This window comes from Trichomycterus rosablanca, chromosome 11 (assembly GCF_030014385.1).
Source record: "Trichomycterus rosablanca isolate fTriRos1 chromosome 11, fTriRos1.hap1, whole genome shotgun sequence".
In the NCBI taxonomy this organism is placed as follows: Eukaryota; Metazoa; Chordata; class Actinopteri; order Siluriformes; family Trichomycteridae; genus Trichomycterus; species Trichomycterus rosablanca.
In genome coordinates, this window is record NC_085998.1 from 3,129,532 (window position 1) to 3,152,349 (window position 22,818).

The 22,818-nt window shown below is 41.7% G+C and overlaps 1 protein-coding gene across 1 annotated transcript; it reads right to left on the minus strand.

The window, feature by feature from the left end:
• Positions 1 to 2,312: 2,312 nt before the first annotated feature.
• On the minus strand, positions 2,313 to 22,280 carry gnb5b (guanine nucleotide binding protein (G protein), beta 5b). Its single transcript, XM_063004387.1, has 12 exons — positions 22,155 to 22,280; positions 18,233 to 18,344; positions 14,743 to 14,879; positions 14,612 to 14,653; positions 13,587 to 13,663; positions 13,311 to 13,443; positions 11,702 to 11,845; positions 10,922 to 11,013; positions 10,704 to 10,752; positions 9,474 to 9,570; positions 3,859 to 4,025; positions 2,313 to 3,017 (listed from the first exon to the last, which is right to left on the minus strand). Exons 1-12 carry the CDS (start codon positions 22,278 to 22,280, stop codon positions 3,006 to 3,008), a joined length of 1,188 nt encoding a protein of 395 aa, XP_062860457.1. The 3' UTR covers positions 2,313 to 3,005.
• Between the last annotated feature and the right edge of the window lie 538 nt (positions 22,281 to 22,818).

A 22,818-nucleotide genomic window follows, 5' to 3' on the forward strand; every position in this document is an offset into this window, starting at 1 on the left:
GTAGTCGGTCTGTCCCCCGCTGCTGGTGGATCCCTGATTGCAGTTGAGGTGAGTATATTGCTGCTCACGCCTCCTCTGACCTGCAGCCCTTAGCGGAACCCTTTATCACCCGTGCATTCTGCACAGGCACCTCTCTATCTGCTAATCAGGGTCCTTACACGGCGTTTGAAGACCCCGCCCACATAGTCCAGTCATCCTGCCCTAGCAGACACGGTGGCCAAGTATTGTCTGCTGCAGGCACTGCCAATTATGCACGCTAGATGGTGCCCAGCCGCCCGGTGGCAATGCCGAGTTTCAAACTGAGGAGGTCAGAATCTCGACGCTGGTGTGCTAGCGTAACATCTGGGCACATTTGGAATCGGGTTTGAATATTTCATTCAATTTCTTCTACAATTTCTGCTTCTTTTGTAAATTGTTTTAGATTTAATGACACTTTACCTTGATTTAAAGCAGGACAATAACACACCATGACATTAAAACCCTGATTTCTTTCTCTTTTCTTACCCGTTCGTTATTGGTTTTATTAAAATTCCCAGTACTTCACATTTCACTTCATGCTGGACTTGTTATTGAGTAGATGATCGTTAAACCACAAGAACAGGAAAACACTAAAAAGTACCTACGATACAGGGAAAGTCCAGCAACAACAACTGCCACTGTAATCATTAAACACACACACTTAGCTCAAAACAAGCCCTGCTTCATCCTGCTCAAGATCTGGAAACACCGGGATCAGGGTCAGAATTTACCTGGACTGGCAGCAAATCCGGTAATTTAGAGTAGCCGATACACCTGTCACATTTTCTGTAAGGTGGAAGGAAGCCAGGGTGTGTAGAGGAAACCCATACAGAAGCTAGAAAAGCATGCAAATCTTCAAAACCCATGCAGACCAAAGACGAGAAGTGCAGCCGAGGTCCTGCTCTACCAGTAGTGCCAGCGTGCCGCCCTGTGTTTAATCTAAGCGCTTTAATTGCTGACCTTTGAAATGTACATTCCAACTTCAGCCTACAAATGTCAACCATTCAAAATAACAGGAACAAAATCGAACCTGCCGAACAAAGACAAAGAAGTTTGTGTTCATTCAGTCACAGAACAAAATCTGCTGCTAAAATTTACTGGAATCTCAGGACCGGCATGAAACGGCATCCAATGGACAGTGGGGTTGAGGTCAGAACTCTGTGCAGGTCACTGGAGTTCCTCCACGACATGTTTTTACGGACCTCAGGCAGGCCTGGACTGCTGCTTGTACGATCCCCAAGTTGGCCGAGGAGAGCAGCAGACTAGCACCCACCCCCGTAGACACCACAGTGGATTCTCAGAGAGCCGTTAGTATCCGGAGGATCACGCTATGCTCTGTGTGTTCCTCCCCTACTCAGCAGTGACAAGGAGAAACCTATCTGACCCTCCTCCCTCAGGCACCGATCTATTGCTGGGCCTCGGCCACATCGTAATCATGTGTTTGTAGACACCCGACCAGTCAACATCACCGCCACCCCTTCATTCATTCAGGGTCTGTTTTACCAGCGCTTTATCCTGGTCAGGGTCGCAGTGGGACTGATTAATGGGCGAAATGTAGGAAACCTCTCGGAAAGGTCACCAAGCCATGGGAGGGCAAACACACACACACACACTCATACCTGGCTGAACGTCACCCGGAGGAAACCCACACACACATTTGTACCGCCATATCCAAGTCTATATATTCCTCCTTGATATTTTTATTCTTGTATTTTTATATTAGCACTATTATACTAATTCATACCAATATCTGATATTATATTTTTTACATTTAATATTTATACCTATATATACTGTATATATAACAACGTATATTAGACAATGTATATTACTGGTCATTTTGTCTATACATATATGACATCTTGTAAATGATATCTTTAATTCTTTATTTATATGTATATATCTGTATATATTGTTTGTAGGAATAGATACACTACTGCTCCTATTATTATTAATGTTCCAGATGCACATACATTTTTTCATACTGTATATTGTATATATGCACGTTGTACATTCACTACACCACACTTACTTTATTTGTACTTGTATTAGTTTCTCTTCTTTTGCTTGTGTAACTACTGGAGGCCAATACTTTCCCTTGGGATAAATAAAGTATCTGTCTGTCTGTCTATAGTATATATGCAAACAGAGAGAATTGAACCCTGGATCTTCTTGCTGTGAGGAGGCAGTGCTACCCACCAGGTCACCCCCTCTTTATTTAATAAAATGATCATTTAAAAAAGCTGTTTTATAAAGAACACGTTGTAGTAAAAGAAGAAGAAAAACAAGACCTTTATTATCATGAGTAAATATACTTGTGTACAGTACAGTGAATTACGAAGGATCTTCAAAAAGTTTCCGCACTTGTATATTTTGGTTGGAAGCGGTGAGGGTGGGAGGAGGAGTAATCGCTCGTGTCTGAGAGACTGAGAGCTTATAGTCCGGATTTAGCTCTATCTGGTTTCCACCTCAGAGAAGCTTTATGGGGAAGAAGATTTTCATGTGATGATGATGTGAAAGCAGTGACGCATCAGTGGCTAAGAGCTCAACCAAAAACATTTTTTGCTGACGGCATTAAAAAGTCGGTACGACGCTGGAAAAATGCATCGGAAGGTGACTGTGTAGATCCAAGGGGCCACATAAGAAAATGGGACTGTAGTGGAGGGCAGGACCAATAGGGCGCACTTAATTCTGCGCCACCTGAGCGGCGTGATGAAGTTTGTTTTTAAAATTCATAATAAATAAAGTTTTAAAAGTGCTGAAACTTTTTGAAGAACCCTCGTATATTTACGTACAAGCTGGGGTCAAAGTTCAGGGTCTAAATTACGTCTCAAAAGTACTTTATCACCCACCGCACTGTTCATTTTAGATCTACAGGATCCCTTTCATTACATCAGATCCTGATCTCAGTCTAAACGAAACCTCTGGTATGAAGATCGTGTCCCTTTTTCTGACGAATCAGCTCCTGATCTCAGCGGGGAATCAGATCAAGCCCAGATCTGTAACAGAAACACAACAAACCTTCACATTACAGGAAACATTTGTGACATCTTGTGATCTTGTCAGCTAGAACAACAGAGGCTTTTCTGAGAAGCTTCTCACAAGACTTTGAGGTGTGTCTGTGTGTGGGAATTTGTGCCCATTCATTTCCTTTATATGATTGATTTACTTTTTCAGCATTAAGCAGACGCCTTTATCCAAAGTGATTAAGTGAGGTCCATAAATGAAGGATCTGGTTCGAGTCCTGATTGAATATATTAGGGATACATTGGAATGTTGACGGTCAGCCAGACCTTACAAATGCCCTTTTTTATTGAATGGGCACAAATTTCACCAGACACACTCCAAAATCTTGAGGAAAGCCAGTTGTAGCTGCAAAGAGGGGAAAGGTAGGGGGGCCCTTGGTATTAATGATCATGGCTTTAAAATAGGACGTCTGACAAGCATTTGGTCAAGTGTCCACATACTTTTGGTCATTTTTAGTTACAGTATAGTGAAATATATTATAGCTGCAAAGAGTGGCCGACATCATATTAAACCCTATGGATTAAGAATGGGAGTCACTCAAGTTCATATGTGTGTGAAGGCAGGCGAGCGAATACTTTTGGCAATATAGTGTATAAATATTTTTTCAGTCACATCAGGGGAATTTGTGCTGGTTATATTTTGATGTTTTTCTTCGTTATTGCTCTGTGAATATTTTGGAAAGTTTTGGTGTTTTGTGGGAGGTTTCGCCGTCACCGTTTTAAAATGTCACGCGGTGGGAAGACGTTTCAGTCTGACAGCGAGGTGTTTAAATCACGACCGTGTCTGGTTTTACTGTTACGAGCAGGTTCTCACTCGCAGCGTGTTGTCCCACGATGCCGAGCAGAACGCCGTGCCGTCGGGCGACACCCGCACCTTACTGACCCGGTTCTCGTGCCCAAACAGGATCGCCGCCCTGGTGCCCTTTAGCACGTCCCACACGTTGATGTTGTAGTCGTTATAGCCGGCGAACAGCAGACGACCTGGGAATAAAAACAAGGATTATAAACATACACCGATCAGCCATAACATTAAAACCTAATGTTTATCAGCTCCACTTACCATATAGAAGCACTTTGTAGTTCTACAATTACTGACTGTAGTCCATCTGTTTCTCTACATGCTTTGTTACCCCCCTTTCATGCTGTTCTTCAATGGTCAGGACCCCCACAGGACCACCACAGAGCAGGTATTATTTAGGTGGTGGATGATTCTCAGCACTGCAGTGACACTGACATGGTGGTGGTGTGTTAGTGTGTGTTGTGCTGGTATGAGTGGATCAGACACAGCAGCGCTGCTGGAGTTTTTAAACACCTCACTGTCACTGCTGGACTGAGAATAGTCCACCAACCAAAAATATCCAGCCAACGGCGCCCCGTGGGCAGCGTCCTGTGACCACTGATGAAGGTCTAGAAGATGACCGACTCAAACAGCAGCAATAGATGAGCGATCGTCTCTGACTTTACATCTACAAGGTGGACCAACTAGGTAGGAGTGTCTAATAGAGTGGACAGTAAGTGGACATGGTATTTAAAAACTCCAGCAGCGCTGCTGTGTCTGATCCACTCATACCAGCACAACACACACTAACACACCACCACCATGTCAGTGTCACTGCAGTGCTGAGAATGATCCACCACCCAAATAATACCTGCTCTGTGGTGGTCCTGTGGGGGTCCTGACCATTGAAGAACAGCATGAAAGGGGGTAACAATGCATGCAGAAAAACAGATGGACTACAGTCAGTAATTGTAGAACTACAAAGTGCTTCTATATGGTAAGTGGAGCTGATAAAATGGATAGTGAGTGTAGAAACAAGGAGGTGGTTTTAATGTTATGGCTGATCGGTGTAGTTAAAATAAAAGTAAAATGATAATAAAATCTTCAGGTTACGGTGGACTGAAATGTTCCACAGTGAGAAGGTGAGTTAGTAACAGGTGAGGGAATCATGATCAGATATAAAAGGATCCACCAAAGGATCACCACTGTGTTCCAAACTTCATCAGAGAATTCTCAATCAATTCAAAAATAACAAATTTAGTCTTTCCCCATCTACCGTACATAATATTGTGAAAAGATTCAGAGAATCAGAGAAAATCTCAGTCCATGTGGGTCATGGACATAAACCGTGAAGCTCTCAGACAGCATTACATGAGAAACCGTTGTGCTAGTGTGATAGGGCCAGTGATAGCTCAGTGGTTAAGGTACTGGACTAGTAAACAGAAGGTTGCCGGTTCAAGCCCCGCCACCACCAAGTTGCCACTGTTGGGTCCCTGAGCAAGGCCCTTAACCCTCAATTGCTCATTGTGTTCCGCTCATTGTGTAAGTCGCTTTGGATAAAAGCGTCTGCTAAATGCTGAAAATGTAAAAAATGTAAATAGATGTAGCCACACGGGCTCTGGAGTACTTCAGAAAACCGTTGTCACGTAACGCAGGCCGCCACCGCACCAAGAAATTGATTCTATTGCGCTGAGACAAAGCCAGACATCAATTCTACTCAGAAATAGATAAAGATTTAAGATTTTAATTCTTTTTACTGCGGTTCGTTTTACTGAGATCTGAAGCCTCGATAACAGCTGAGTAATTATTACACACCGTGAGTTGCTGAATTTCCCGATCAGATGAGGAACAGGTTTGTTTACATTTTAGTTTCGATAAAAAAGCAGAGACTACATTCCCCCGTGTGCCTGACCACTCGTGTGATTTCTACAGGAAACACCCAGTTTACTGCTCAGATTAAAATAAAGAAGTGGAGTGAGGTGGTTTACCCTGGTGTGAGACACAAATCCCTCAGTCATGTTACAGTAGATCTGGATCGTTTACACACTTCTGTAAGCAAATCATTCCAAACTGCACTTGTCTCAAAACTAGGCGCGGCACAGAGGCACAGGGGGAACCCCGCATGTTAAATATAACATAACAGTAACAGTAAATCACCTAATGAAAGCAAAATGATGATCAGCACCTGCAGTTTATCAACTCAGTTACACACTGAGCCACCACCACAGTCCCCTAACAATAATAATACTGATAATAATAAATAATAAGAATAATATTAATAGTAATAATAATAATTGAAATAATATTATACAAATATTACTAGTATTAATAATAAAAAATACATTAATAATAATAATATTAAGAGTAATAATAATTAAAATAATATTATAAAAATATTAATAGTAATAATGATCCTAATAATAACAGTAATAATAATGACAATAATAATAAAATAGTAATACTAAATTATGCTAATAATTATAATAATTATTATAATAATTATAATATTTGAATAATAATAAAAGTAATAATAACAATAAAAATAATAATACAAATAATAACAATAATAATAATATAAAATAATAATAATAATGATCCTAATAATAATAATAGTGACTATAATAATAACAGGGAAGCACGGTGGCTCACAGCAAGACGGTCCTGGGTTTGATCCCCAGACGGGGCGGTCCAGGTCCTTTCTGTGTGGAGTGTTCTCCCCGTGTCTGTGTGGGTTTCCTCCGGGAGCTCCGGTTTCCTCCCACAGTCCAAGAACATGCAGTCAGGTTAAATGGAGACACTGAATTGCCCTATAATTGTATGTGTGTGTGTGTGTGTGTGTGCCCTGCGATGGACTGGCGCCCCGTCCAGGGTGTTACTGTGTGCCTTGCGCCCATTGAAAAGCTGGGATAGGATCCAGCACCCTCTCGACCCTAATTGGATGAGCGGTTAAGACAGTGAGTGAGTGAGTGAGTGAGTGAGTGAGAGTATAATAGTGATAGACAATAAATAGTAATAAAAATAATAATGCTAATAATTATAAAATGTGTATGATGATAATAATAATAATATTAATAATAATGAAAACAACCTGAACTTTGTTGCTTTGTCACGAATTTACACTTGTGTACAACGTCACCCATGAACAGTCACACATCAACACCTGCATTGTGATCTGCATTGTAGCTAGGATTTGCGTGACGGCAGGTATACTAGTGTACTGAAGACACTTTTAAGAGAACTGAATCAAAGGGTAAACCTATTTCTGAAACATTCGTTTAAAAGATTCAGGCTCTCTTTGTAACACTATGAAAGCTGGTGGGCGTGTCTGCTGGTTTTTGTGGAGACTTTCCCCGGGCTGTGATCCCACAATAGAGGAAAGCAGGACCCACCGGACTAAACCTGTACTGACCTGCTACGGTTACACACCGAGTACAAAGGTCGTGAGGACACGAGTGTATCAGGTGATGGGAGGACCAATCAGGAGGTGATTACATCAGGACACAAAGAGCAGAGAGCAGGGAATGATTGGTAAATAGGCGATTTCTTGTGATATGGAAAGACGGAACAGATTTGGAGCAAAAGTCGACCTGCTGACTAGAGATAAGTGTGCCAGGCTTGTAAATATAGCCTCATATTCATGCTTTTATACCTTGTATGCATAAATGTAAGTGAAAATTTACTTTAAAATGCATTTTTAATTGAGCAGTAAGTGTCCTGCACATTGATCTAATCACAAATTTAGGATCTATAATTAAAAACGATCATAAAACCCCCCTATAACACTGAATAAATAGTATTTGTTCATGTCCCCACTCTCTACTTTAACACAACACTTTATAATGAAATATAACGAGTAAAGTCTGTCAGAAATCCTTTTTTCCTGCATCGTTTGGACTCCAGATCACATCTATGTTTTAAATATTTATTTAGAAAAGTAGAATAATGTGATTAAAATCCATGTTTTGGTCAGTAAATCCTGTTACCCTCACATATTCATCCTTCTGATTATAAAAAATGTGCAAATATTCTCATCAATCGAGTCACATTTTGAACAGAAATTTACGTTTTCTGTATCTACTGAAGCTCACAGGAAGAGCATTAGTAGGTTCTCCCTATTTTCCCCTGTATGTTTGATAATATTGTAACTCTGACTGAGAAGATTCGTCTCCACGTTCATTCCTGTTACCTCCATTTATTCTTAGTTGTGGCTTGGTGGGTAGCACTGTCGCCTCACAGCAAGAAGGTCCTGGGTTCGATCCCCAGGCGGGGCGGTCCGGGTCCTTTCTGTGCGGAGTTTGCATGTTCTCCGTGTCTGTGTGGGTTTCTGCTCCGGTTTCCTCCCACAGTACACAAACATGCGGTCAGGTTAATTGAATGTGTGTGTGTGTGTGTGTGTGTGTGTGTCTGCCCTGCGATGGACTGGTGCCCTGTCCAGGGTGTTACTGTGTGCCTTGTGCCCATTGAAAAGCTGGGATATGCTCCAGCACCCCCGTGACCCATATTGGATAAGCGGTTAACTCCCGCGGACGTTGTGGAGAAATTTGTACCCTTAAACTCAACGTGTGTGCGACTGCCGCTTTGTTCAGCGCTCGACTCGAACTGTAAAACCTCATCAAAGTGTGAATATGAGACAAATCTGCTTTAGTGTGGAATAAGCGTCAGATCCAGGGTTACAACTCCACGTTTATCTGTGTTTATCTGGATTCTCCTCCCTGTTTCACTTTTAAACTTGTGTTACAGCTCGAGCTTCTGAGAAATGGTGAGAATCAGAATCAGCTTCTCCCAGAGTCTAAAACGCTTCTGGTTCAAAATAAAGCTTAATGTGGTTTAATGTAGTAAAAGAAGGAGACAGGAGCACTAAACTTCTCTTCATTATTACTGCTCATAAGTTCCTCCACTAATCACATTCCTCACTCGCTGTTTTACTACATTGTCAGGTTAAGTAGTCTTGCCACTTCTTATGTGAATGAGCCGGTACTGTACGGAATATGTTATTCCAAGATCAAGCATCTCCACCATTAAGAAGCGTCAGGAAACAATAAAGAAGTAAAACTAAAGCTTTCTTTTTTTGCAGCTTTTTTAATTGTATTTCAGTGTGTTTATATTATATTTGTGTTATTTTCAGTGTTTTAGTGTCAAAAACAACCTCATTATTTTACATGAGCCTAAAATATCTGCAGCTCCACGGGACCATGGACGCATTAACAGGTTTCCCAAACATCCTTATGGTAAAAAATACCTTGAAACTCATTCAACTGACATCAAGTTTCAAGATACCACTGTTAAAGAAAGGTGCCTGAGATTTGACCAAAACACATTCTGAGTAGTTAAGTGTGTGTGTTACTAGATTCAGTGTAGAACAAAGATAAAAATGGCACTGATTCGCTGGAGTGGCCCTTATACACCTGGGCGTGGCTGAAACACCTGAAGTCAGTAATTAGGAAGGTCCAAATACTTTTGGCCATGTAGTTTACATTAAAGATGACAGTAAAAAGACAAAAACAGTGTTTAGCAGAGGTGTTTTTGCCCCACACCCACCTGTACCGGCTTTTTGGCTACCGACCCCACCCTACAACCCTCTGAAACAGTCATTAACTGACTGATGATACGCTGGAAGTCCCGTGATAGTGCAAACCTACACCTAGACTCACCGCTGAGGGAGAAGTCCACACTGGAGGCCCCGAAGATGATGCTTTCCTTAGAGTAGACGGCCACTTCTCGATCGGCCCTCAGATCGAACAAACGGCACTGAGAACAACCATCACAAAGGAGATATTAACCAACAGGTATAGACTAGACTGCTGTACAGAGCCCTGACCTCAGCCCCACTCAACAGCTCTGGAACAAACTGGACCGTAATTAATATTAATAACTGTTTTTATTTTTGCTTTTACTGTTTTACATACAGGGCGGCACGGTGGCTCAGTTTGATCCCCAGACGGGGCGGTCTGGGTCCTTTCTGTGCGGAGTTTGGATGTTCTCCCCATGTCTGCGTGGGTTTCCTCCGGGAGCTCCGGTTTCCTCCCACAGTCCAAAAACATGCAGTCGGGTTAATTGGAGACAATTACATGCCCTATAGGTGAATGTGTGTGTGTGTATGTGTGTGTGTCTGCGCTGTGATGCCCTCCAGTACCCTCCCGCGACCCTAACTGGATAAGCGGTTAAGAAAGTGAGTGAGTGAGTGTTTTACATACATGGTTTTAATGTCTATCATTTAATTTAATTGCTGCAGCTCCAGTTCCATCAGGAAACACTGGCTGCAGGGCAGGAACACCCTGGACAGGGCATTAATCCGTCACAGGGCTTCGACCATCCACACTGCTGAGATTTGAACCTGGATGTCAGAAGTAGTGAGCTAGTGTATTAGACCGACGCACCACCCAAATCATTGCTCCTCCCTTTTCTTGTCCATGTGATTACTCCATGATGTCATGAAGCTATAGTAATAGGGGCACAGTGGGTGAATGTGGGTCGCTAATTATGTGGGAGCTCAGGTGGCGCAGTGGTAAAACACGCTAGCACACCAGTGCTGACATCCCAAGCCTGCAAGTTCGAACCTCTGGGCCAGCTGGGCAACTATACAGACAGAGATTGTCTCTTTTGAGGGAAGGAGGGAGGGACGTAGGGATTCCTCATAACTGCTGCAGTCATGACCTCTGCTGGCTGATCGATGGCGCTGCACAGAAACGGAGGACAATGGAGACTCTCAGTGCATGATACGTATCTCCGTATGAACCCGCTTCATGCGGGTAAGAAGAAGCGGTTAGTACCGCACACGTGTAAGAGGGGGCGTGTGTTGGTTACGACCCTCCTCATTCAGGGATACGATCAGGGAATTGGATACGACTAAATTGGGAGGAAAATGTTTACATAGAACTCACCGTAGCATCATCAGAAGCACTAGCAAACGCATCACCACTCGGGTAGTACCTGCAGAGACACATACACACACACACACACACACACACACACATACAGGGTCTGCATTTTGTGTGAACGCACCACAGACCCAAAATGTCAAATAAACTGAGACTGGAAACATTTGAATTGAGATCTGGTACAGTTACTGTGTGTGTGTGTGTGTGTGTGTGTGTCCTACTTCACACAGTTGATGTCTGACTCGTGGGTGTCAAAGGATTGGATGTTCTGTCCTGACCGCATGTCCCAGACATTTGCCTTCTTATCACAGCCCTACAGCACACACGCACCCACACACACACACACACACACACATCAACAACAGTTTACTACACTATATGCCCAAAAGTGCAGCTTTAATATCATCCACTGTTCTGGGAGGCCTTTCTACTTTGAAGACTTTGGAGTGTGTCTGTGGGAATTTGTGCTCATTCAGTCCCGATATTGGAAGAAAAGAGGTGGTCTGGCTTAATCCCCATAGTGTTGAGTCGGGGCGAGCGTTCACCAGGGCTCTGTGTAGGCGAACCAGGTCTTTATAGAGCCTTTTCAGGGGTGTAATTATGCTGAGAGAGAATGGGGACTTCCCTAAACTGTTCACATTATTAAAGGCATAACATCTTAGATCACACCCTAGATCATTTTTACACACCTGTTAGCAATGGATTTAGCACAAACAACTAAATTCAATCATTAGGACAGGGTGTCCACATACTTTTGGCTATATAGTGTAAAAGGACTTTGTAACAACAGTGTATGGAAAATGGGAATGAATTGGAACATTGACTGTGAGACAGGCCTTCTAACTGGACGATAAAAACAGGCACAAATCTTCAGACACACTTCAAAATCCTGCAGAAAGCCTGCCCAGAGGCATAAAGGCTGCAATAGGAACATGAACTTTACTGTATTATGCAGCACGGGGGAATTGAGCATATCCAAACTGTATAAAAAGTGCACTGACCCCAGACACAAAGGTGTTCCCGGTTTCGGAGGGAGCCTGATCCAGTGTGAGCACATCAGCCGAGTGACCGCGGAAGCTCTGCAGCAACTGACCACTCTCCACATCCCATAATGCACATGTACCATCACCACTGGAGGTCAGGAGCTGAAACACACACACACACTTCAGAGGAGAACACATTTTTCACAAGTGCTAAACTAAAAACATTGTGGAGACCAGCATTTTGGTCCCCACTGTGTGAGACAGTATGTAATAAAAAACAACTACACACACATATTCTTACACAGTTTTGCATTAGTGAGAGGCGATTACCTTGAGAGGAGAACACACTTTTCACAAGTGGCATTGTGGGGACCAGCATTTTTTTTCCCACAATGCTTTTGTTTTTCCACAATGCTTTTAGTTATGTTATAAAAACATGTACACACACTCACACACATATTCATAAACTGTTTTGCATTAGTGCTAAGCTAAAAACATTGTGGGGACCAGCATTTTTGGTTCCCACAGTGCTTTTGGTCCCCATTGTGTGAGTATGTTATAAAACACACACACACATATTCATACACAGTTTTGCATTAGTGAGAGGCGATTATCCTGAGAGGAAACACACTTTTGGCAGCTTTGTGTGGACCAGCATTTTTGTTCCCACAGTGCTTTTGGTCCCCACTGTGTGAGACTGTATGTAATAAAGACAACTACACACACACACACACACACACACATTCATACACAGTTTTGCATTAAAAGGAGGCGATTATCTTGAGAGAACACACTTTTCACAAAGACTATGCTAAAACATTGTGGCGACCAGTATTTTTTGTCCCCACAATGCTTTTGGTCCCCACTGTGTGAGACTGTATGTAATAAAAAGAACTACACACATATTCTTACACAGTTTTGCATTAGTGAGAGGCAATTACCTTGAGAGGAGGACACACTTTTTTTTTTACAAAAGCTAGGTTAAAACATTGTGGGGACCAGCATTTTGTCCCCACAGTGCTTTTGGTCCCCACTGTGTGAGACTGTATGTAATAAAAACAACTACACACACATATTCATGCACAGTTTCGCATTTGTGAGAGGTGATTTATCTTGAGAGAAGAACACATCTTTCACTCGTGCTAAGCTAAAAACATTGTGGGGACCAGCATTTTGGTCCCCACAGTGCTTTTGGTCCCCACAGTTTTTTTGTTCCCCATTGTGTGAGTGTGAAAACAGATTGTATGTATGTAATGAAATCAAGTACACACACACACACAAAAGCTAGGCTAAACACATTGAGGGGACCAGCACAGTGCTTAAAGTGTAAATCTGAGTGTAAAAAAAACTGACTGTATGTAATTAAACTAAGTACACACACACACACACACACACACACACACACACACACACACACAGTGTGCTGGACCAAGCCTCTGCTGCCATCATGTGTTCAGACATCAGCATTACAACCAACCATCTGATTATACATTTGAGGGGTGTGTTTACAGACTATACTGTACACACTCATCTGGTGTGGAAAAGTAATCGACCCCCTTTCTTATTCTCATTCTAATCACAACCCACTCCACCCTGCACACACACACACACACACACACACTCTGACCTGCATATCAGAGTTGGTGAAGCTGCAGGCTGAGAGGTAGTTGGTGTGCGTGGCCACGGGTTTCCTCTTCAGTGCCAGGTTCTCGTTTTTATCCAGAGACAGAGGGTACACCGAGCACTTATTATCAAGTCCACTGGGAAAACAAAAACCACACACACACACACACACACTCGCTCACACCTCAGGATAATTTAAAACAGCCAGTCTACCTACTGGTATGTTTTGGAAGATGGTTAAATTATTTTTAGATGAGTTGTGGTTATGAAGAGGACTTACCCACATGCTATCACACAGCCGGAGGGGGCATAAGCACACGCCATCACCCACGTACAGGGCATGGTAACAGCATGTTCCTAAAACACACACACACACACACACACACATTTTTATTATTCAGCAGCAGCCTTTAAATCTAGAATTCAGTATTTGTGTTTGTGCTGGACAGGTGTAACTACAGGTGTACAGGTGTATCTACAGATGTACATACAGGTGTATCTACAGGTGTATCTACAGATGTACATACAGGTGTATCTACAGATGTACATACAGGTGTATCTATAGCTAAACATACAGATGTACATACAGGTGTATCTATAGCTAAACATACAGGTGTAACTACAGATGTACACACAGGTGTATCTATAGCTAAACATACAGGTGTAACTACAGATGTACACACAGGTGTATCTATAGCTAAACATACAGGTGTAACTACAGATGTACACACAGGTGTATCTATAGCTAAACATACAGGTGTAACTACAGATGTACACACAGGTGTATCTATAGCTAAACATACAGGTGTAACTACAGGTAAACATACATATGTATCTACAGGTGTACATACAGGTGTACATACAAGTGTACTTACAGGTGTACTTAACAGGTGTATCTACTGATGTACATACATATGTACATACAGGTGAACATACAGGTGTATCTACAGATGTTTCTACAGGTGTATCTACAATTGTACATATAGGTGTATTTACAGGTGTACATACAGATGTATTTATAGCTCTGCATACAGGTGTACCTACAGGTGTATTTACATATGTATATATACAGGTGGACATACAGGTGTACATACATAGTTGTGCATACAAGTGTAATTACAGGTGTAGCTACGGATGTACCTACAGGTGTATCTACAGATGTATATACAGATGTACACACAGGTGTATAGCTATACAGTACATACAGGTGAATCTACAGGTGTACATAAAGGTGTGTCTACCTACAGGTATCCGTGTGTTCGCCTGAATCACTGCATGTGTAATGATGATTATGACCTGATTTACCTTATTAGTAGTGAAGGCGTCCCACACAATGACCTTCCCATCCTGAAAATCAAGGAGAGTTGCAGGATACTTTATTTTGTACTGTACAGTTATATTATTTTATATTTAATATAAAAACATAAAGGCGTCACCTGTGAGGAGCTGATGATGCGTCTCTTGTCACAGCACCAGTCCATACACAGAACTTTATTCGTGTGACCTTTTAACGTTCTCCGGGTCTTCAGCGTAAACGATCCCAGCGTCTCCACCTTCTCCGCTGCCTGACTCACTGACAACACAGGATATACAGTGTATCACAAAAGTGAGTACACCCCTCACATTTCTGCAAATATTTCATTATATCTTTTCATGGGACAACACTATAGACATGAAACTTGGATATAACTTAGAGTAGTCAGTGTACAACTTGTATAGCAGTGTAGATTTACTGTCTTCTGAAAATAACTCAACACACAGCCATTAATGTCTAAATAGCTGCAACATAAGTGAGTACACCCCACAGTGAACATGTCCAAATTGTGCCCAAATGTGTCGTTGTCCCTCCCTGGTGTCATGTGTCAAGGTCCCAGGTGTAAATGGGGAGCAGGGCTGTTAAATTTGGTGTTTTGGGTACAATTCTCTCATACTGGCCACTGGATATTCAACATGGCACCTCATGGCAAAGAACTCTCATACAGCGTTGAGGTCATACAGCGGTTTTCCAGGACAGGTTCCACTCGGAACAGGCTTCGCCAGGGTCGACCAAAGAAGTTGAGTCCACGTGTTCGGCGTCATATCCAGAGGTTGGCTTTAAAAAATAGACACACGAGTGCTGCCAGCATTGCTGCAGAGGTTGAAGACGTGGGAGGTCAGCCTGTCAGTGCTCAGACCATACGCCGCACACTGCATCAACTCGGTCTGCATGGTCGTCATCCCAGAAGGAAGCTGACGCACAAGAAAGCCAGCAAACAGTTTGCTGGAGACAAGCAGTCCAAGAACATGGATTACTGGAATGCCCTGTGGTCTGACGAGACCAAGATAAACTTGTTTGGCTCAGATGGTGTCCAGCATGTGTGGCGGCGCCCTGGTGAGAAGTACCAAGACAACTGTATCTTGCCTACAGTCAAGCATGGTGGTGGTAGCATCATGGTCTTGGGCTGCATGAGTGTTGCTGGCACTGGGGAGCTGCAGTTCATTGAGGGAAACATGAATTCCAACATGTACTGTGACATTCTGAAACAGAGCATGATCCCCTCCCTTCGAAAACTGGGCCTCATGGCAGTTTTCCAACAGGATAACGACCCCAAACACAACCTCCAAGATGACAACTGCCTTGCTGAGGAAGCTGAAGGTAAAGGTGATGGACTAAACCCAATTGAGCACCTGTGGCGCATCCTCAAGTGGAAGGTGGAGGAGTTCAAGGTGTCTAACATCCACCAGCTCCGTGATGTCATCATGGAGGAGTGGAAGAGGATTCCAGTAGCAACCTGTGCAGCTCTGGTGAATTCCATACCCAGGAGGGTTAAGGCAGTGCTGGATAATAATGGTGGTCACACAAAATATTGACACTTTGGGCACAATTTGGACATGTTCACTGTGGGGTGTACTCACTTATGTTGCAGCTATTTAGACATTAATGGCTGTGTGTTGAGTTATTTTCAGAAGACAGTAAATCTACACTGCTATACAAGTTGTACACTGACTACTCTAAGTTATATCCAAGTTTTATTTCTATAGTGTTGTCCCATGAAAAGATGTAATGAAATATTTGCAGAAATGTGAGGGGTGTACTCACTTTTGTGATACACTGTATACAGTGCCTTGCAAAAGTATTCAGCCCCCTTGAACTTTTCAACCTTTTGCCACATTTCAGGCTTTAAACATAAAGATATGAAATTGTAATTTTTTGTGAAGAATCAATAACAAGTGCGACACAATTGTGAAGTGGAACGAAATTTATTGGATATTTTAAACTTTTTTTAGAAATAAAAACCTGAAAAGTGGGGCGTGCAATATTATTCAGCCCCTTTACTTTCAGTGCAGCAAACTCACTCCAGAAGTTCAGTGAGGATCTCTGAATGATCCAATGTTGACCTAAATGACTGATGGTGATAAATAGAATCCACCTGTGTGTAATCAAGTCTCCGTATAAATGCACCTGCTCTGTGATAGTCTCAGAGTTCTGTTTAAAGCGCAGAGAGCATCATGAAGACCAAGAAACACACCAGGCAGGTCCGAGATACTGTTGTGGAGAAGTTTAAAGCCGAATTTGGATACAAAAAGATTTCCCAAGCTTTAAACATCTCAAGGAGCACTGTGCAAGCGATCATATTGAAATGAAGGGAGTATCAGACCACTGCAAATCTACCAAGACCCGGCCGTCCCTCTAAACTTTCAGCTCAAACAAGGAGAAGACTGATCAGAGATGCAGCCAAGAGGCCCATGATCACTCTGAATGAACTGCAGAGATCTACAGCTGAGGTGGGAGACTCTGTCCATAGGAAAACAATCAGTCGTACACTGCACAAATCTGGCCTTTATGGAAGAGTGGCAAGAAGAAAGCCATTTCTCAAAGATATCTATAAAAAGTCACCTGGGAGACACACCAAGCATGTGGAAGAAGGTGCTCTGGTCAGATGAAACCAAAATCGAACTTTTTGGCCACAACGCAAAACGTTCTGTTTGGCATAAAAGCAACACAGCTCATCACCCTGAACACACCATCCCCACTGTCAAACATGGTGGTGGCAGCATCATGGTTTGGGCCTGCTTTTCTTCAGCAGGGACAGGGAAGATGGTTAAAATTGATGGGAAGATGGATGGAGCCAAATACAGGACCATTCTGGAAGAAAACCTGTTGCAGTCTGCAAAAGACCTGAGACTGGGACGGTGATTTATCTTCCAACAAGACAATGATCCAAAACATAAAGCAAAATCTACAATGGAATGGTTCACAAATAAACGTATCCAGGTGTTAGAATGGCCAAGTCAAAGTTCAGACCTGAATCCCATCGAGAATCTGTGGAAAGAGCTGAAAAAAATTTCAGTATCTCGATGTGCAAAACTGATAGAGACATACCCCAAGCGACTTGCAGCTGTAATCGCAGCAAAAGGTGGCGCTACAAAGTATTAACGCAAGGGGGCTGAATAATATTGCACGCCCCACTTTTCAGTTTTTTATTTCTAAAAAAAGTTTAAAATATCCAATAAATTTCGTTCCACTTCACGATTGTGTCCCGCTTGTTGTTGATTCCTCACAAAAAATTACAATTTCATATCTTTATGTTTAAAGCCTGAAATGTGGCAAAAGGTTGAAAAGTTCAAGGGGGCTGAATACTTTTGCAAGGCACTGTATATGGAGGTATATCTGTAACATTCATGTGCAAAAGTTTGCACACCCCTGGTCATATGGTTTAGGTAAAACTAGGAAACCCACATAAAAAAAAAATAATAGCAAACTAATTTAGCACCTCAAATCAGGACCAGGGGTGCAGATGCAGGTTTCTATGCAAATGTGAGTTCACATCCCATAACTCCAGATTCCAGCTCCCAGAACAACATGATTCATTTTCATTCTACTTGTAGCCAGTAAACCAGTCTGCACGTGTCAGTAGGAACTGGGTTTGGAACTGCAGTACTCACGTTCTGCATCATGCAGTTTTGCTCTCTCCTGCTCCAGTTTGGCCTTCAGACTCTCCGACTCGGCCTGCAATGACACCAAAGTCTCACCCTTCGCCAGACCATGGCACGCCATCTGTTGGAAAAAGAAAAAGACGTCAACTCCATAACAACCTTATAAACAACTACAATCGTCCACCGCGTATTGTAATCCGCTATGCCATTTAATTAAATGATTATGAAATATAAGACGCGGGGGTAGTCTTATATGCTAGCCCACCTCCACCAAAACCCAACTTTGAGTCTTGTGGTGCCACCAACCATGCCAGATTGTTACATGGTTGCTGCTGTTCAAAAGCTGCATCACGTTAGCAGAGTCACGCCCCTCTGCACTGCCTATTTTGGCCGACAGATGGGGCACGGAGGCGCAGAAGTGTGTGATCCATCAATCATGCACCCCATGAGCATTTATACACTCCAGGTGGAGGCTCCTCTATACATGACTGCTTCTCCCTGTCTTCCGTGCCAGCTGCTTTGTCCTCCGCTGATGTGGGATGTCAGCATAATTTTGGTTTCTGGGAACTGCCCCCAGTCTTGTGGCATCTTGTGTCCTTTTTCTGGAGAGGACCCACCTGTAAAACCACTATATGTGCAGTAGGACAGGGGGTTCCGCTCATTCATAGCCGAGACTGCAGGTTCTAATGGTTCCCTGTACGTTCTATTTCTGAAGGCTGGTATATTGCAGTCCAGTTCTCATTCCTGCTCTATCCCTGTTCTGCCCACTTTCTCCATTGTTTGTTGCTGATGTTTTTGAGTCTTGTGTGTTTTTTACTTTGTTTGTATTAATTTTAGCCACATTGCTGTTCTACCTCATGAAATATCTGCAAATGGGTTCAATTTCTATAATTCTATATTTAATAATAAGGCACGTCCAGCCCTGTTACAGAGATAGGGAGGATCACCCTTCTGTTCCTGCAGCACCGTCTGGTCCAGGTTCTGGAAAGTGTCGGAGGAATACAGCAAGAGTAGCGTAAGAGCTAGTATGTACTGTACCTACGTATGTACCTAGTGGTTAAGGTACTGCACTAGTAATCAAAAGGTCGCTGGTTCAAGCCCTATCACTGCCAGGTTGCCATTGTTGGGCCCTTGAGCAAGACCCTTAACCCTCGATTGCTTAGACAATATACTGTCCGTAAGATGCAGCCAGCGATGCCTGCTAGCCCGTGACCTTCCACAACTATTTAACGTGTTATGCGAACAGCAGGGGTCGCCAGAGTGCACAAGGGAATTAAGTATATCCAATTTGGACAAAAAATATCTGACATTAACAGATATAACTACACATGAAGGTACACTACATGGCCAAAGGTTAATGGACACTTAACCATGAGCTTGTTAATCTGTGGGCTCAAACTATCTCTTATTTACTTCATTTATACAAAATAAAGCAGTTTTATATTTACAGACGTGGACTTTTATCATAATCAGTCTTTCTAAAGAACAAAACTAACTTGAACCAGGTTAATCTCAGTCTCTTTTCTTGTTGAAAGTGTAAATAAAAGCTGTACCTGTGTTTGTTGTAGTTTATCTCTAATAATGAAGAATCTGGTTCCTCAGGGATCAGACTCGGTTTAACTCATCACTCATTACTGACACTGTACCGTTTATCCCTCCAGAGCAGGAGAACCGCGGTCATGACCACTCACAGCCCAAACACAGGGGGGATTCAGATCTCTCTTAACTTCTGAAATATAATCCTTGTGTTTTTAAACTTTCTAAACAAATGTAATGATGAATAAATTCATTTTGGAGTAATAAATAGGTTACGGAATTAAATTTTATATGTATTTAGATTTAGATCTCTGGAAGATTTTCTCCCCCTGTTACAGCTTACAGTGGTTCAGTCCATCATGGTACTCAATGCAACCACATGACTATATAAATACATCTTTATAAAATAAAATATATACAAATCAATCTTTATAAAGAAACAAACAAATGCCTGAATTATTATTATATAATTATATCATTAAATAATAGTATCATCATATATTATTATTATTTTATTATATATTAATAACAATTATTATTATTACTGTTTTTGTTATTATTATTAGTAGTAGAAGTAGTATGATAATAAATGAATTACAAAACAAATAAAATAATTAAATAAAATAATGATAGAAAAACAAAAAAAGGAAGAATTATCACATTATTATTATTAAAAATAATAAAAAGAAAGAACAGAATGATCAAATTAATAATAACAATAATAAAAAATAAAATAATAATAACAAGAACAATACAAAGAACAAAAATGGGAAATGATCTAATAAATAATAATGATAATAATAATAATAATTGTAATAATAATAACAATGATAATAATAATAAATATTGTAATAATTGATATTATAATGATAATAATGATAATAATAATAATGATAATGATTGTAATAATAATAATAACAATAATAATTGTAATAATCATAATAATAATTGTAATAATAATTATAATAATGACAATAATAATAAATATTGTAATAATAATAATAACAATAATTGTAATAATCACACTAATAATTGTCATTATAAGGATAATAATTAAGTTAATAATAATAATAATAATAATTATTATTATTATTATTATTATAAAGACAATTGAGAGTGGTTAAATTATTATTATTGATGGTGATGGTGATGATGTTGATAACAATAACTATAATAATAATAATCAATATTTAACTCAGAATGACTGAAAGGATTTTGAAATGTGATGTTGAACAAGCTTATGTTTTCGTGTAAAATAATGAAAAGATTATTAATTCCTAAGGGTCTGAATATCTGATAAAAATCTTAAAGCTGGAACTGACCTGAAGTGACTTTTATTCTCACCCACATTCACAAACCCTGTATTATCTGATCCTGTGTGAGAAATGATCGTGATATCATGATTTGTTCTTATTGAGGTTGTTTTCTTCACTGTAACGAAATGTGTTTTGCTGTGTGTGTGTACAGTGTGTGAACTGTTCTGCCCCTCCACCGGCTGATCCTCGTCTCTGTCCCTCAGTGAGCCTGTTAGAGCTGATAAGTGAAGATAAAGGAGGGATCTGAATCCATTAGTGTGGATGTGTTGGAGAGGAGCTGATGTTGGGCTGGTGTTGTGTGTAATCTCAGCGTGTGAGGGATCATCACTGCGCTCTGTCGACAGCAACAATATTTTACTATTTATAACATCTGCTGAAAAAGTCCCTCACTGATGAAGGGACGTCAGTGAGGGTGCAACAGAAAAACAAGTACTACTATGTACCGTACACAGGGCTCTGCTAACTGTGCTAACGACCAGCCAGGCGCCCACATGGACATCGATTGACTAGTCCGAGTCTGAGAACTGCTGCAATTATGACCTCTATTGGCTGATCGATGGTGCTGCACAGAGACGGAGGATAACGGAGATCAGTGTTGACTCTCGGATCTCCATATGAACCCGCCTGGTGCAGGTGAAAAGAAGTGGTCGGTGTTGCACACGTGTCGGAGAGGGCGTGTGTTTGTTTACGACCCTTCTTGGACGAGAAGTCTGAGCAGCAGACGTGAAATATGATTGGCTGATTGGATACGACTAGATTCGTTTGGGTTCGAGTCTAAACCTGGTTCTGTCAGAGGGAGGGGATGCTGGATCAGGGGTCACTCTTGTGCCACTGCAACACAACTTCTGCAGTCTGATGGAGGCGCCAGCGTGCGTGGTGGAGGAATACAGAGTGCATAGCGTGTTCCTCCACCATGATAAAGAATCCACAGCTGTAAGAAAGCACATTGCAGGAAGCACCTGCCTGGGAAGCATGGGTTGGCTATGTGGAGCAATGTGGAGTTGGCTATGACTAAACTGGGAAAAGCTTTAATGCTCTGTACATCTATACATCTACAGACACAGTAGAAGTTCTCCTACCATCTCCACACACAGCGAGCAGTAGTTGATGGGCTCATTCTGCAGGTAGATGTTCATCAGAGGTTTGTTCTGGCTGCAGTTGTCACATGGACCAAAGGTGATGGCCAAAAACGTCTGGTCACACATCTTGACGAAGGGTTAAGGACTGTCCGAGAGGACCTACAGAGAAAAAAAAACACTTAAATAAATGATCCAAACATTCCTATAAAATATCAATGTCACAAAGACTGCTTGAAAGTGAAGATGAAAGCGTAGTGACCTTACCTGAGAGCGTGTGGTCAGTAGGTGTGTTTACTGCGAGCGCTGAGCTCTGAAGCCCAGCTTCATTAATCTACTTACACCAGATTAAACAGGTATTACTGCCTAAAATAGCAACCAATCATGTTCAACCCGCTGCACCACATGTCCAAAATTATGTGAACATCCCTCATGAGTTCCTGGCCGAAAGTTTTCGGACGCCTGACCATTTAAAAAACAAACTGTATCTTTTCAGCTAGAACAACAGCCGCTCCTCTGAGAAGCTTCTCACACAGCTTCTTCTGGAAGCCTGTCATTTCTTTTACGTATATCATGGATATATTACACCCATTAGTGATTGTTGTGGCTAAAACACATACATTCAATAATTAGAAGTAGTGTCCCAATACTTTTGGACACCCCACAT

What these genes read in the sequence shown, in the direction of transcription:
- gnb5b (XM_063004387.1), bottom strand. Translation starts at nt 22,280, where the DNA reads ATGTGTGACCAGACGTTTTTGGCCATCACCTTTGGTCCATGTGACAAC. An exon ending in GGCTGTGTGATAGCATGTGG is followed by an intron (nt 13,444 to 13,586) that starts GTAAGTCCTCTT and finishes TTGTTTTCCCAG; the next exon opens with TGGACTTGATAATAAGTGCT. An exon ending in GTGCTTCTGATGATGCTACG is followed by an intron (nt 9,571 to 10,703) that starts GTGAGTTCTATG and finishes GGTTGTTCTCAG; the next exon opens with TGCCGTTTGTTCGATCTGAG.